Source organism: Myxocyprinus asiaticus, chromosome 31 (assembly GCF_019703515.2).
Source record: "Myxocyprinus asiaticus isolate MX2 ecotype Aquarium Trade chromosome 31, UBuf_Myxa_2, whole genome shotgun sequence".
Classification (NCBI taxonomy): Eukaryota; Metazoa; Chordata; class Actinopteri; order Cypriniformes; family Catostomidae; genus Myxocyprinus; species Myxocyprinus asiaticus.
The window spans coordinates 6,479,569-6,495,775 of record NC_059374.1 but is presented as its reverse complement, the minus strand read 5'-3'; the positions used below and the strand labels follow the sequence as shown (position 1 = coordinate 6,495,775).

Sequence of the window (16,207 nt, the reverse complement as noted above, 5' to 3'; positions counted from 1 at the left end):
ATGATTTAGGGTGTCATGATACAATTACAAAATGATACTCGGTTGGATATACATTTTTCAGCGTAGGAGCACAGTTTTTTGGCGAGTGAAGGTGTCTTTGTGCAGCCTCTAAATTGTAAAGTTTCCACAAGTTGTTCTGAATTATGTCTACTCTGATCTGCCATTAGAAATATAACCTAAAATTAGAGGCGGCTCTGTAATTTTTGTTCTGTGTGTAAGGATGTCTCTTCAAATTTAGGCACTTTTACCACAACTCAAATTCTGTATTATTTAATGGTATTCCGTGGTGAAAATTAGAGGTAGACCGATATATCAGTTTTATCGATTAATCAGTGCCGATAGTTGCTTTTTAGAACTATTGGTTATCGGCAAAATTCTATGGCGATAGTTGCTGATCGTTTTTTTCATCATTTCAAAATAAGAATCCCCAGTTTCAGGATTGTTTATATTTAAAAGTCCCGTGTTATGCCTCAAATCTTCATTTTTTTTTCTGGTTATTATTTTCTGTATGTGGAATTTTATTTATCAAATCAAATCCCTTTATTGTCACTCAACCATATACACAAGTGCAACAGTGGGTGAAAGTCTTGGGTGTGGTTCGAAGCAACATAGCAGTATGACAATTACAATAAATCTGATTTACACAACAGTGTACACAATATACACCTAATAATATACAGTATACACAAAATAAGAAGACTGTATACAGTAAAAATAGACTGTAAAGTATCTGATCCTTCGAGCTTTTTTCACACACCGCCTGGTATAGATGTCCTGGAGGGAGGGAAGCTCGCCTCTGATGTATGGCAGTTCGTACCACCCTTTGCATGGCTTTGTGGTTGGAGGTGCTGTTGCCGTACCAGGCAGTGATGCAGCCAGTCAGGATGCTCTCTACAGTGTTGGTGTAGAACCGTGTGAGGATGTGATTGTTCAATCCAAACTTCCTCAGCCGTCTCAGGAAGAAGAGGCGCTGGTGAGCCTTCTTCACAACGGCCTCAGTGTGGATGGACCATGCGAGTTCCTCAGTGATGTGGACACCGAGGAACTTGAAGCTGCTGACTCTCTGTACCGGTGCTGTATTGATGCTGATGGGGCTGTGTTCTCTTTCTCCTGAAGTCCGCCACAAGCTCCTTGGTCTTCCTGACGTTGAGGGAGAGGTTGTGCTCATGACACCGGTGTGTCAGAGTGTGCACCTCCTCTCTGTAGGCTGTTTCATCATTGTCAGTGATCAGACCTACCACTGTCATATCATCAGCAAACTTAATGATGGCATTGTAGCTGTGTTGCCACACAGTCATGTGTGTACAAGGAATACAGGAGTGGGCTGAGAACACAGCCCTGCAGGGCTCCAGTGTTGAGGGTCACTGATGAGATGTTGCTGCCTATTCTAACCACCTGGCGTCTGCTTGACAGGAAGTTCAGTATCCAGCTGCACAGCGAGCTGTTTAAGCCCAGAGCCTGGAGTTTCTCATCAAGCTTGGAGGGCACTATGGTGTCTACAAACAGCATTCTCACATATGTGTTCCTTTTTTCCATGTGGGAGAGAGCAGTATGTAGTGTAGATGCAATGGCATCATCAGTGGAGCGGTTGTTGCGGTATGCAAACTGCAGTGAGTCCAGTGAGGCGGGTAGCACAGAGCAGATGTAATCTCTGATTAGCCTCTCAAAGCATTTGCTGATGATGAGGGTCAGAGCAACAGAACACCAGTCATTTAAGCAAGTGATTTTTGGATTGCTTTGGTACAGCCATTTGGTAATGGTGGACGTTTTAAAGCATGTGGGGACTACAGACGAGGAGAGGGAAAGGTTGAAAATGTCCTTTAAAAACACCAGCCAGTTGGTTCGCACACGCTCTGATGCGGCCCAGAATGCCGTCTGGACCCGCGGCTTTACGGATATTCACCCGTCGGAAGGATCGGGTTACATCCGCTACAGAGACGGAGGGTGAACTAACTTCTGTAGCTTCGGTAGCGAGAGCTCTCTCCGCGAGGGTGGTGTTATTTCCCTCGAAACGAGCATAAAAATATTTAGCTCATCCGGGAGAGAGGCAGCGGTGTTCACAGCGGAGTTTTTATTCCCTTTGAAGTCCGTGATGATATTAATTCCCTGCCACATGCTTCTAGAGTCGGTGGTGTTGAACTGTCCTTCAATCTTGTCCCTGTACTGGCGTTTGGCTGCTCTGATTTTTTGCGGAGGGCATAACTGGCTTGTTTATGCTACTCCGCGTTCCCGGAATTAAAAGCGGAGGTCCGTGCATTAAGTGCCGCACGAACATTGCTATTAATCCATGGTTTCTGGTTAGGGTAGATCCATATAGTTTTGGTCGGCACTATGTCATCTATGCACTTTCTGATGAAACACGTTACGCTATCAGCGTAGACCTCGATGTCGTCATCGGAGGCGGACCAGAACATCTCCCAGTCCACGTGATCAAAACAGTCTTGTAGCATAGAATCTGATTGGTCCGACCAGCACTGGATCGTTCTGAGGGCGGGTGCATCCTGTTTCTGTTTCTGCCTGTAAGTGGGCAGAAGCAGAATGGAAGAGTGGTCCAACTTGCCAAATGGTGGGTGGGGGAGGGATTTGTAGCCATCCCGGAAGGGAGAGTAGCAATGGTCCAAAACCCGGTCCCCTCGTGTGTTGAAACTGATGTGTTTGTAGTATTTCAGTGCTATTGACTTGAAGTTGGCTTTATAGTCCTTGGTCACAATGAACATGGCCTCGGGGTGCGCGGTTTCCTGCTTGCATATACTCCCATACAGTTCTTTGAGTGCCGGTTTGTGTTGGCTTGTGGCAGGATGTACAGAGCTGTGATAATGACTGCTGTGAATTCCCTTGGTAGCCAGAATGGTCGACACAGAAGCATGAGAAATTCCAGATCAGTAGAGCAGAAAAACTTGATAGAATGTAAGTTCCTCTGATCACACCGGGATTTGCTGATCATGAAAAATACACCACCACCTCTGCTTTTACCTGAGAGGTCTTTCACTCCGTCAGCTCGGTGCACTGAGAACCCCACGGGTCCGATGGCTGAGTCTGGAATTTCGCAGACATCAAAGATTCTGTAAGGCAGATAACGCATCAGTCTCTCATTGGAAAGATATCTCTCAGCTTGCAGAGCTTGTTGTTCAGAGACTGAACATTTGCCAGTAGAATACTGGGTAGCGGGGGTCGATTTGCGCGATATAAAATTCTTAGTCTGATGAGAACGCCGGCTCTCCTTCCTTTTTTTCCGCTAGGGCTCCGCTGGCGTGTTTTGTAAACAGCGGGTCGTCATTGAGGTAAAGTCCGTTTTTTGGTGTGCTATTGCAGAACCAATGTCCAAAAGTGTTCGTCTATCGTAGACAATAAGGCAGACAACATCCAAGACAAAAAAACATAAAACTTGTAGACAAAACAAACAAAAAATTGCAACATTGGGTCAGAGCTCACAACTCTGTCTTTGCCCACCATAGTAAGGAAAGAATAAGACTTGCACTTTGCTAGTTTTAACACTATTATTGTCATAAACTGATGAGATTCGATACACCCTGTTCCATAACTGTTTTAGGAAAACAATGTGTCAAAGAATTCAAAATCTTCGGGCTCTGGAGACATTAAAAAACACTTACGTGCTCAAGCTGATGTCCCTGACAAGGCCGTGGACCAGGGAGCCGATTTGGCCAGTGAAGTGCGGGAAATTCGGTGAGTATTGTTGAACTTGTCGGCAATGCTGACGAAGGTCGTTGCTGACTTGGAAGATCTTGCTGTAATACGTCGATTGATCACTGCCATGGAGATGAAATTCACTGATGTGGTCACGAGTGGGGGATGTCGGGAATCGGATCAATTTTCTGGAGTCATCGGAGAGGGAATTAGCTACTAATCCACTAGCTACCAAGGCGGGTTTGGAGCGCGTCTGGGAGAAGCTGGGGGATATGGAGAATCGTAGTTGGCAAGATAACGTCCGTACTGTTGGAATTTCTGAGGGAGCAGAGGGTCAGAATATGGTGGAATTCCTGGACGGGCTCTTTCCGAGTCTGCTCGACATAACAGGCCATAAACTGGAAATCGAGTAAGTTCACAGGGTTCCGGCTTGTCGATCCGCTGAAGGAGACGGATCAATTATGGCCAAATTTCTGAGATCATCCGATAAAGATCTCATGTTAGGCAAGGAGTAAAGGAAGGAAAAACCACAGCATTTTCTTGTTCCCAGACTTCGAATTTGACGACAGAAACGTGATCGATTCAAGGAATACAAGAAACTCTTACATCAATGGAAGGTTGCTTTTGCACTGAATGCGCTTCGTGACATGCTGGTTTAGGAATCTGCTAAATAAGCAACAGGCCTGAGGTTATGGAGCTCTAACATTGTTTTAGTGAAGTTGCAAATCTTATAACCTTGATAAATGCAAAGTATTAATCAAAGCTAAGAACAAGGAAATTGAAAGAGTGTGGAGAACTTGAGAATTAGCAAATATTCCTTTTGGAATCACACGCGTCACATTGCCAGAGAGCACAAGGATTTGCTACGCGATGTGGTGCAGCAAAAGGTGAGCAAGTAGGCTACACTACTATTCGATTAATAAATTAATAAATAAGTAATGTATCTTGTTGTTTTGCCATCATTTTAGTGCAGCAGCCAGCTAGATGCAAGCCCGGTTCTGTGGGGTTGCGAATGTTAGAGTACCCTCAATTGAATATGTAAGCTTAATAATACTGTATATTGGCTTGAATCCCGGCTTACACACACACAAAACCAATAAACATGTATGATCTTGCAGATCAGTGTGTCCTAATTTGCAGGTGGAGCATTCTGCTTTCTTGCCTCTATTGTACAATTTATCATTTGATTAGTAATCAAATTCCGCTCTCGCATAGAGAATTTCATTGCGGAATTATCTTACTTAATCGACCAGCTTTCGATTTCTGCTTCGGGATAAAGTGGCTCATAACTGCTGGTCAGTTTCCCAACGCCAAATCCACACCTTAACGAGAAGTGAAATGTAAAAAAAGGATTCTAGATTAGTGGTTGCAGATAACATCTTCCGGCATCGCTCGCTTTATTCATGCGCAGAGAAAAAAAGCTATAAATGATTGTACATTTAGAAAAAAAAAAGTTCTTAAATGAAGGCTGTGTAATTTGTGAATTAAATCATTCTTTGTTTTAGGATCATTAAACATGATTTCATCTAATATATATATTGATCAAAATCTCACTTTATGCAAAACAAATTTTTTTATGTTAAATCCATGGTTAAACCCTGCTGTACATATAAAGAGTGCATGCACAAGACATGATCGTTTGACACATATAAAGTCCAGATTCACTTTAAAAATATCCAGGAAAAATAAATGGGGCACATGGTATCTACTAATATAATAATTTGTTATATAAATAACCACAGTCTTTTAGATTGCATATGATCCGTACATATAAAATTGTAGGGAATATTAATAAAGGAACAACACTGAAAAAGAGAGACATTCACTGCTGTTTTCTTAATACACCCTTTAAAACTGAACACAAAATTAGGATGATAAATTCCTCATTTTAATTTACAGACCCAAAGTCTGATAGCCTTAAATCAGAAACCTATTAATGTATCAAATCTACAGTATAATCATTCTGTGGAGACAACTGAAAAACAATGATGAATTTCACTTTTACCTGCAATATTTTTCCTGGTATCAGTCCATGTTTTCATTATTGCCATAAAGGACTCGAACAAACTTTAAAGTTGAAAATATCGGTCTGTTGTATCACTCGGGTCCAGTTTAAACGGAAAAACGAAAATTTGCGCGAATGCGAGTTTCCGTGCCAACGCGCACGTTTTATCACTTTTAGAGGCGTGTTTGATGACTTAGTAAATAAAAGTAATTTAGAACTGAAATTTAAGGCATTATTTGAAGATGTTCAATGACGTGCTAACAGAGAAATATTTGACTGATTACAAATGACGAGGAAGGTCTGGTTGACCCGATTATCTAACAGCAGTTGTAAACCAGTCCAAAATAAACAGCGAGATTTTATATACAAAAACACAACAATACAATCACAATTTCAGATGTGTACGTTACTAATCATTTGATAATTTAATAAATATTTCACCCAGAGGGGCACCTCAGCCCCTGTGGGCAAAGTTGCTTGGGCCACTGCGCCTGCCCCTTGTGTGCGTGTTTGGAACCAAGAATACTACAGAGAAATTTCATGTCGGAGCGGGATTTGACCGAACGCTTTTTTTACCAGTGAGTGTGAGCGGTACTTGAGCGGAGCATCTGCTTGGGCCGTGAGCGGCTGAGCGGAGCGCACGTGCATGGAGCGGGTTATTGAGCGGAGTGTCACACAGCTCTGCTTCGCTCACATGCTCTGGGTGGTACAAACAAATGGATTCATTTCGGATTATTTTACTCTGGATAGGGGCACCCGGCAGGGTTGCCCTCTTTCCCCATTATTGTTCTGTCTTGCCCTGGAACCATTAGCAGCCACGATAAGAAAGGAAGATGATTTTCCAGGGGTGATGGTGGGAGGTGTGGCGCATAGGCTTTTGCTTTACGCATATTATATTTTATTATTCATCTCTGACCCCACTAGATATATGCCTTGCCTCCACAGAATTATTAATTCCTTTTCTAAGTTCTCAGGATACAGAGTCAATTGGTCTAAATCCGAAGGTTTGGCTCTGACAGCATTCTGCCCGGTAACAGCTTTTCAGCCGGGCGCATTCCCGTGGCCCAAACAGGGCATTAAGTAGTGTTAATTTTGACCCCTTAATAAAATGGTTTTTGAGCGATGTGGGCAGGTGGGCTTCATTAAATTTATCGATGATTGGGAAGGTTAATGTTATTAAAATGAATTGTATTCCAAAATTCAACTACCTGCTACAGTCTCTCCCTATAGATGTCCCCCTCTCTTATTTCAAGCAATTTGATAGCATAGCAATGTCCTTCACTTGGAATGGTAAACGTCCCAGATTACATTTCAACAAATTACATAGGCCGATTGACAGGTGGGCTAGGCCTACCCAAGAATTTGTTTTATTATTATGCATTCGGTCTCAGACATATGGCTCATTGGTCGCTTATACCTGAGAGAGCCCCTCCCTGGTTTTGTATTGAACAGGAACTTTTTGCCCCTATTTCGCCATTGCAAAGCGTTTCTGTCAAACTAATTGGAGAAGTTAAGTTATACCCCATTATCTCGCATTTGAACTCAGTATGGACAAAAGTGTCCAGAGTGTTTAATTCTGACATTTATTTAAATGTAGCCTCAAGCATATGACTGAACCCAAAATTATATATTAATAAGTCCCATTTCTGCTGGACAGAGTGGATTGAAAGGGAGGTTAATATGCTCGGTGACGTATATGAGTGTTGAGATCCTTTGAAAATATGGTTCAACATTTTGGGATTCCCAGATCTCTGTTCTTTTGGTATTTACAGCTGCGCCACCTGCTCTGTACTATTTTTGGGAGTAGCATACACCCCCCCTAAAGTGGCAGATAAAGTGGTGATTACTGCTTTTGGAAAGGGTCATGAGGCATCAGTGTATTCCTGCTAATTCAGAGCCTGGGGGACGGAGCTTTGACTTCTGTCAAGAGATTATGGGAGAAAGATTTAAACTTGGTATTGTAGGAGGGAGTGTGGGCTAGGATTCTAAAAAACATCGTCTACATCTAGAGATGCAAGGGTGCAACTTATGCAATTTAAGATTTTACCTCGATTTTATTGGACCCCCTCTAGATTGTTTAGGCTTGGTCTGAAAGACACGCCCACCTGCTGGTGATGCCAATCAGAAGATGGGGACACAACCCATGTTTTTTGGTGGTGTGTTAAGATCCAAGAATTTTGGTTGAGGGTTCAGAGTTTTATGTGTGACGTATTGGGCACTCAAATTTCATTTTGCCCCAGACTCTGAATTTTAGGCGATGGCGAGGTCATTAATATAGGGGATAAATATATAAAAAATTGGGTCCTAGCTAGTGTTATGATCGGCAGACAGATTATACTTAGGGGAAGGAAGGTGGCTGGAGCGCCCTCATTTCAAGAATGGTGCACAGAGATGGGGAGGGTAGCGGCATTCGAGGAAATGTCATGTAGAAGGCTAGGCATTTTAGATTCATTTAATAAAAAATGGGGCAGCTACTTGGTCTTCTTGGAGGGCTCTCGGGGAGGGGCAGTGGAGAGAGAAGTGCTGTTTTAAATGTTTGTGATAATTATTATAATTTTATATATAATATATATTTTCTTTTCTTTTTTTTTTTTGTGTGTGTGTGTATATTCAAGTGTGACCACAGGGATGTTTGTTGATGGTCAAGGTGGGGTTGGGTATTGGGTGGGGGAAATGTTAATTCTGTGAATGTATGTTTTGCTTTGTCAATTGTGTGAATCAATAAAAATTGTTAATCAGAAAAGTAACAAACATAAATGATGAAGGCCTGGTAAAAGGTTTTCAGTTACGTTTTAACGAGACCTTTCAATTTATAAAAAGAGAAACGGTTAAATCTGTTCCGTTTTAATAAAAATCCAGTGGCTAATAACAGATTTTTTTTGTCACATGGTGTGAAATTTGGACACATGCGAGTGATTTACTAGAGGTCTGGGCTGGTAATTGCCAAAGACCTCCCGATTTGATAAATATTGCGATTCTGTAAATATTGCAAATTGATGTTTGATATTAACATTTAAATAAATGTTTATTTAAGAACAGTACAAGGTAGGGATTTGCAAAAATACCAATTTCCATAATAGATTTGTCGATGCGTTGTCTGAGCTATTAGTCGACTAGGAAAACAAATGTGTTGGAAACCCCAAATTCTTGCTTTCCATTAAAACAATTGAAATTCTTAAAAAATATTTTCTTGACAAGCAAAAAGGCATAAGATATTAAGTCTTGTTTTTAGAGAAATCTGACAAAATTAAGTAAACTTTATGCACAAAGAAAATCAGTAACTGGGGTAAGAAAAATAAACTTTTCCTTTTTACCCATTGTAGTTTTTTTTTTTTCTTGTTTTAAGCATAAAAATTAATAAATTTTGTTGTACTTCTCTCAAAACAAGACTTAAAATCTTATACCATTTAGCTTGTCAGGTACATATATCTTGTTTAAAGAACTTTGAGATATTTTTATATCCATAAAATTAATCAAACTATTTCACCTCTGTGCAGTAGGCGGCGCTGTTGCTGTTCTACAAACATTTATACTACTAACATTCAGCTCTCAATGCTAAAAATAAATTTATTGAATGCTGTTAAAGCATTTCTATACCTAATTTGTCCTAACTGTTTCATTTTGTTCTTCCCATGGTGTTGATGGATTTGGAGGAGTGTATAATGTTTTTTTTTTTTTTTTTTTTTTTTTTTTTTTTTTGCAAGTGAGATGAGTAAAGAGCTCTGTTGCATAAGTACACATCCTATTTATATTTGGACATGTATTTATCTACGAGTATATTCCAAACGGACTCCCAAAGCCAACTTCTCTTTTATAATGCCTGGATAATAACACAAGGTGCAGTGATATAAATACACGTGGAATAATATACATTAACATGTATAGTACAAAATATGATGCATAATATTAAAAAATAATATAAAAGAAAACACTGGCTCATGTTTTTGTCTTTATTTAAATTATTGCAATATTTTGTTATATTATCCTTGGAATAAAAATAGCAGTGTGAGTCTACAGTAGAATATTGCATGTAAAGAGACTTTATGGGATATGAGTTTAGTCCAAATGAACTTCCGAGCATCACTGCTATTTTTAGTGACATGAGAATATAATAGGCGCAGTAAAATAATAAATTATGTACATTGAAGACTAAACACCATAAGCAAACAAAAACAGACCAGGTTTATGTTCATGAACTGCAACTATTTATTTTTAAGTATGTAATTTTCATAGGTGTTTATCAGCTGCATGTCCAATGCTGGTATTTGCCGGTTGATTAGCACCAACAACGGGCTGGATTTAGCAGCTGCAGTGACTCTGGGAAAATGACAAAAAACTTATCTCATTGGTTGGTCAGTTTTCATTTCAGTCCAAAGAAGAAAAAAAAATCGGACCACTCTCCGTAAAAAAAAAAAAACTTCAGATTGTCGGCGGACGATTTGTCTGATCCGATGTGAATAGTGCCAAAGGAATCCGTGTTTTACATTCCACAACTCGTTTGAAACGAACATTTGCACCAAAAAAATGTTTTTTCATGTGAACAGGCCTTTAGATTATAAATATTGTGGAGGTGCAACATGTAGTTCATGGCATCCAACAGTTTGATGAGCCTTTTGTACTGCTAATCTATTTATTAAGGCAGTGTCAGACAGAATCTGCAGAACGACTCCAGAAAAATACTCCACATCACCACCTCAGAAGTAAACCTGTAGAATAGACATAATATCAGGAACATTACCCACAACAAAAGATTTAATTTTAAACAAATGTCTTGTGTGCATTAGCGTATACTCTTGGAGCAATTAGATGTCACGTTGTTCACGTTAATTCGTAACATGCAGGGTTTTTAACACATGTAAAATACAAGTAGATGTACATCATGGCAATAAGATACAATCAGTTAGGGCTGCGAAAAGTCATAATTGTCTATTATTGCCCTTGATTATTGTAATCGGGATTATTAATGTTGATTAAAAGATTAAATTACCATAACGTCACAAAGTTGGCAACCGTTTGGTTCTTCAGAGTAGCAGATTTTAATGGTGGAAATAAGCTGCACTCCAGGTTTTTTTTTTTTTTTTTTTTTTTTTTTAAGCACCTTTTAAGCATTAAATATTGTAATTATGTTTAAGGTTAGGCCTAATAAAAGTTATTTTAAAGGGATATTTATGGTATAGAATAAATATATATAGGGTTTTTCTGAATTATTGACAACCAGTTTTTACTTGATTCATTATGCCTGCGTGTGACATGTATCAGGTTTATAGATACACATCCTCACATGTTTAACACACCTCTAAAGTGTGGTGGTGAAACTGCCCATTCATTTCATATTCATGCCATATTCTTTGTTGGCTACAGCTCCAAAACAAGCTAAGAACAGTTAAGCTAAATTACTTTATTGCTATTTTATACAAATCAGATTCACACTGGCTACTTAACATTATAAAACTAAACTGATATTAAATTAAGAAATCGAGCAACGAGACGAACTCTCCCATTACAATGACTGAAGCTGTCACTCACTGCAAGTTTATACTGTTTGAGCCCTGCAGTTCAGTGCAAGTTTACTGATGCTCCAAACAGAGTTCTGCACTCTCAAAAATGCTCTCATTAAAAAAGCTGTCTAATCAGCATAATAAATCAATTATTTCCACCGCGTCTATACCTCAGGTTAGAACGGGAGCATTTAAGTTTTGTCGCGTTGCTCATTTGCAGTGTACCATCAATGTTGCAATTGCGAGCGACTCAACATGCAATGAATCCAAAATAATTCTAAAGTGTGTTTTGCTTTTGTTCTACAGCTTCTTTTCGAGTGTGAGGTGATGTTTCTTCATACCGCAAGCAGAGGCAAAAGCATAACACATGCAAATGATGGTACTGTAAACTAGGGCTGCCCCCTGATAGTCGACCAAAAGTTAGTCAATGAGAAGAGTGTTGGTCGGCCAAGTTTTGATTGGTCGGTTGGTCGCAGAAAACAGAGGAGAAACATAAAGCAAGCATCTGGGCATCAGACTGTTTAAAACTTGCGCATTAGGATCAGTAGTCACAACTGATAGGACGGAAGACTAATTTAAGCATCTCTGATTGGGCATTGCTGTTTCATTTCTCAACGGCATGTCTGTAATTGTTTGGTTAGAATACTCAACCGCTGCAAAAGCACATTGTAAATAGAAGCTATTGACATAACAGGAGCAGACTTAAAGGCTGTAATCGTCAGTTTTCATGTTTGCAGCCATAATCGTAATTGCGATTTAATTTTTTCGATTAATTGCGCAGCCCTACAATCAGTATTGTTCCAATTGATAATTTGTTTTAACAGTCGTTATGTGTGTGCATTATGCAGTGATTTTAAACCCTCAGACTGTAATGCATTATAATACTGTCTGTCAGCTTGTCCAGCAGGTGAATTGCAATAGTTTGTGAAAGTGTCTCGAATGTTTTCTTCCTCTTGAGCAAAACAACAAACACACTCGTCATTGCTGCTGCAGCTTGTAGATAGATGCGTTTTATTTTATCGATCATCTCGCTAGAGACCTTGCTTGCTTGATTTTTGTATTGTGATTCTATGGTAACAGTACTAATCAGTTATGAGCGAAAGGCAGACCAGCTGAAGAGACGTGAATGTGTTAATGGTGATCATTTAATGTGAAGTTCCCATTTGTCAGTGATTCATTTCGCATTATCGTATTGCCTGTGGTGTGGCATTAAAAAGACTAAATGTAAAGAATTAGACAAATCTTTGCGAAGAGAGCCCGTTTTTGTGGTATTCTGCACTTAACTATTGATCGTAATAAAAAAAATTATAATAATTTAAATAGATTTTTCATCAGGGAGATGATTTTAAACAAAGTATGTCTCAATCGCGATTTGTAACAGAATAGATTTTTTACTGTGGGAACTAGCGCTCTGTCCCTTTGCACGTGCGCATGCATACATGTTAAAACGAAAAATTTTGGAGGGGGGGATTTCCCACACCGAACATGGAGAGCTGCTTCCGTTACACTCACGGAAAAGCTTTCTTTGCAGTGCAGATGAGAAGCCTTTAGCTGAATCATAGATTATCATTTCATTTGCATCGGCAGCTCTAAATTTCACTTGTGCAGGCCGCCGAATAGTTTTCAATGGGAGAACCATGGCATTGTTCTTTCCCTGCTATCCAGCCCGAATAGACCTGTGACCCACTAAGGCCCAGCCTTATTGTTAAGAACAGATGACAGAAAAGCTGTCTATGCGCATATCTGACGCACTGTTTCTACGGAGGCATGCTGTCTCGTGGAACATGCGCATTAAAAGGTTATCACTCTTTCTTTGTTTCTGTCTTCTGAATTTTTTTTTTTTTTTTTTTTTTGCAAGTACAGTATCGTCTATGAGTGCTGCAAATGACCTCAGACATCTCGGCTCAGGAGGTGCATTGAGTTCAGTTCGCTTTATTTCCACAGAGCAGTTTGTGAATGCAACTCTGCTGCCTATACATCTGTGATTAAAACATAAAATAATACAAAAACACGTTCACTTCGAACCATGATTTATATTTCAGTGATTATTATCATAATGATTATTTGTACATTTATAATTGTTTTTATGTCTTCATTTGTGTAATTAAGTAATTTTCTGCCTGCATGTTTAGACGGATACTTGCCTGACGGTAAATGGAAAGGTGGTTACATATACAGTTGTGCTCAACTTTGCATACCCTGGCAGAAATTGGGAAATTTTGGCATTGATTTTGACTTGTCTTTTATTTAAGGATAGTGATCATATGAAGCCATTTGTTATCACATAGTTGTTGGGCTCCTTTTTATATCATAATGATTACATAAATCACCCAAATGGCTCCGATCAAAAGTTTACATACCCTTGAATGTTTGGCCTTGTTACAGACACACAAGGTGACACACAGATTTGAATGGCAATTCAAGTTTAAATTCCCACACCTGTGGCTTTTTAAATTGCAATTAGTGTCCGTGTATAAATAGTCAATGAGTTTGTTAGATCTCATGTGGATGCACTGAGCAGGCTAGATACTGAGCCATGGGGTGCAGAAAAGAACTGTTAAAAGACCTGCGTAACAAGGTAATGGAACTTTATAAAGATGGAAAAGGATATAAAAAGATATCCAAAGCCGTGAAAATGCCAGTCAGTACTGTTCAATCACTTATTAAAAAGTGGAAAATTTGGGGATCTCTCGATACCAAGCTAAGATCAGGTAGACCAAGAAAGATTTCAGCCACAACTGCCAGAAGAATTGTTCGGGATACAAAAACAAACCCACAGGTAACCTCAGGAGAAATACAGGCTGCTCCGGAAAAAGACGGTGTGGTTGTTTAAAGGAGCACAATATGACGATACTTGAACAAAAATGAGCTGCATGGTCAAGTTGCCAGAAAGAAGCCTTTACTGCACCAATGCCACAAAGAAGCCCGGTTACAATATGCCCGACAACACTTTGACATGCCTCACAGCTTCTGGCACACTGTAATTTGGAGTGACGAGACCAAAATAGAGCTTTATGGTCACAACCATAAGCACCATGTTTGAAGAGGGGTCAACAAGGCCTATAGTGAAAAGAATACCATGCCCACTGTGAAGCATGGTGGTGGCTCACTCATGTTTTGGGGGTGTGTAAGCTTTAAAGGCACGGGGAATCTTGTGAAAATTGATGGCAAGATGAATGCAGCATGTTATCAGAAAATACTGGCAGACAATTTGCATTCTTCTGCACGAAAGCTGCGCATGGGACGCTCTTGGACTTTCCAGCATGACAGTGACCCCAAGCACAAGGCCAAGTTGACCCTCCAGTGGTTACAGCAGAAAAAGGTGAAGGTTCTGGAGTGGCCATCACAGTCTCCTGACCTTAATATCATCGAGCCACTCTGGGGAGATCTCAAATGTGCGGTTCATGCAAGACGACCAAAGACTTTGCGTGACCTGGAGGCATTTTGCCAAGACAAATGGGCAGCTATACCACCTGCAAAAATTTGGGGCCTCATAGGCAACTATTGCAAAAGACTGCATGCTGTCATTGATGCTAAAGGGGGCAATACACAGTATTAAGAACTAAGGGTATGCAGACTTTTGAACAGGGGTCATTTCATTTGTTTCTTTGTTGCCATGTTTTGTTTTATGATTGTGCCATTCTGTTATAATCTACAGTTGAATATGAATTCCATAAGAAATAAAAGAAATGTGTTTTGCCTGCTCACTCATGTTTTCTTAATAAATGGTACATATATTACCAATTCTCCAAGGGTATGCAAACTTTTGAACACAACTGTGTGTGTGTGTGTGTGTGTGTGTGTGTGTGTGTGTGTATACATACATACACACACACACACACACACACACACCTTGTTCCCTTGTCTATCTGTCAGTGGATTACCAGCTTTCTGACGAACAACACACATTTTAATTGCACTTAATTGTTTTCCTGTTTCATTTGAATTTTTAATTAAAAAAAAATAAAGTTCAAAGTTTGAAATCAAGGTGTCTTGCTTTATTGTGTAGGCTTAACCCTAACCCTGCTTAATGAAAATTACCCCATAGAACCACCAAGCGCCCAACCAGCGGTAATACCTGTGTTCGTCGGTTTCCTGTGGAGTTTATTTTTTCTGCGACCAACCGACCAATCAAAACTTGGCCGACCAACACTCTTCTCATCGACTAACTTTTGGTCGACTATCAGGGGGCAGCCCTAGTTTACAGTACCATCATTTGCATGTGTTATGCTTTTGCCTCTGCTTGCTGTACTGGCTTGTTGATCTTGACACCGTTTAAGTATTTACTGTATACTTCCTGTTTTTGTTTGTAGTTCTCTCCATTTGTCAAGGGCTCCAAAAGGTACATGGTCTCCACTGGAACTGATGCAACAGTGTGTTTCTGGCAGTGGGATGTGAATAATAATGGTTTCAGGTGAGTGTTCTTCATCTTAGATTGAAAATACGAGGGACGCTTCTCTTTTGAGAGTACATAATGCTGTATTCATACACCTAGGATAAAGATTGAGGTAAACCTTTCCTATTTCTTTCATTTTAATGTTCAACAGTGATCGTCTGCACAAATTCACAGAGAAGCCAAGACCGGGTGTTCAAACTGTATGCTCGTCCTTCAGCCCTGGTAAGACTGACCATGACTGCTGCTGTATTTTACGCTTGTTTTCTCTGGTAGGGTTGCGTGGTAAACCAGTAGTAACAAAATATTGTGATACCAAAAATGTTTAAACTGTACAATATCATCTTGTTGATTAATCTGTACCACACTCCAGTGTAGTGCTGATAGCAAAATTAAACTTGATGTGACATTTTTTAATGAATTAAATTCAAACCTTGATATGGCCAAGTGTGATCATTGAACAGCAGAAGGATGTCATTTAATTAAATAATATACAGCCTGCATGTGCTGCACGCTTCAGAATGGTTTAATGAAAACTTAAAAAGACACGGAACACAAATGCACACACTGCAACTGTGTGTGGCTCTCTCTCTCCCGAACTGCCACATTCCGCTGCACTTATCCCTCTCCTCGGCTGATTAGCTCGATTGGTGGCCGGGCCCCGCC

At 39.9% G+C, this 16,207-nt stretch overlaps 1 protein-coding gene across 7 annotated transcripts in view; it reads left to right on the top strand.

The window, feature by feature from the left end:
- Window positions 1-16,207, top strand: part of LOC127422246 (bromodomain and WD repeat-containing protein 3-like) — a 90,938-nt gene that overhangs the window by 6,286 nt on the left and 68,445 nt on the right. For all 7 annotated transcript variants that reach the window (XM_051665614.1, XM_051665609.1, XM_051665613.1 and 4 more), the window contains exons 9-10: window positions 15,462-15,562; window positions 15,696-15,766. In XM_051665614.1, the coding sequence (XP_051521574.1) occupies window positions 15,462-15,562; window positions 15,696-15,766 (172 nt within the window). The remainder of the gene's footprint in view (window positions 1-15,461; window positions 15,563-15,695; window positions 15,767-16,207) is intronic.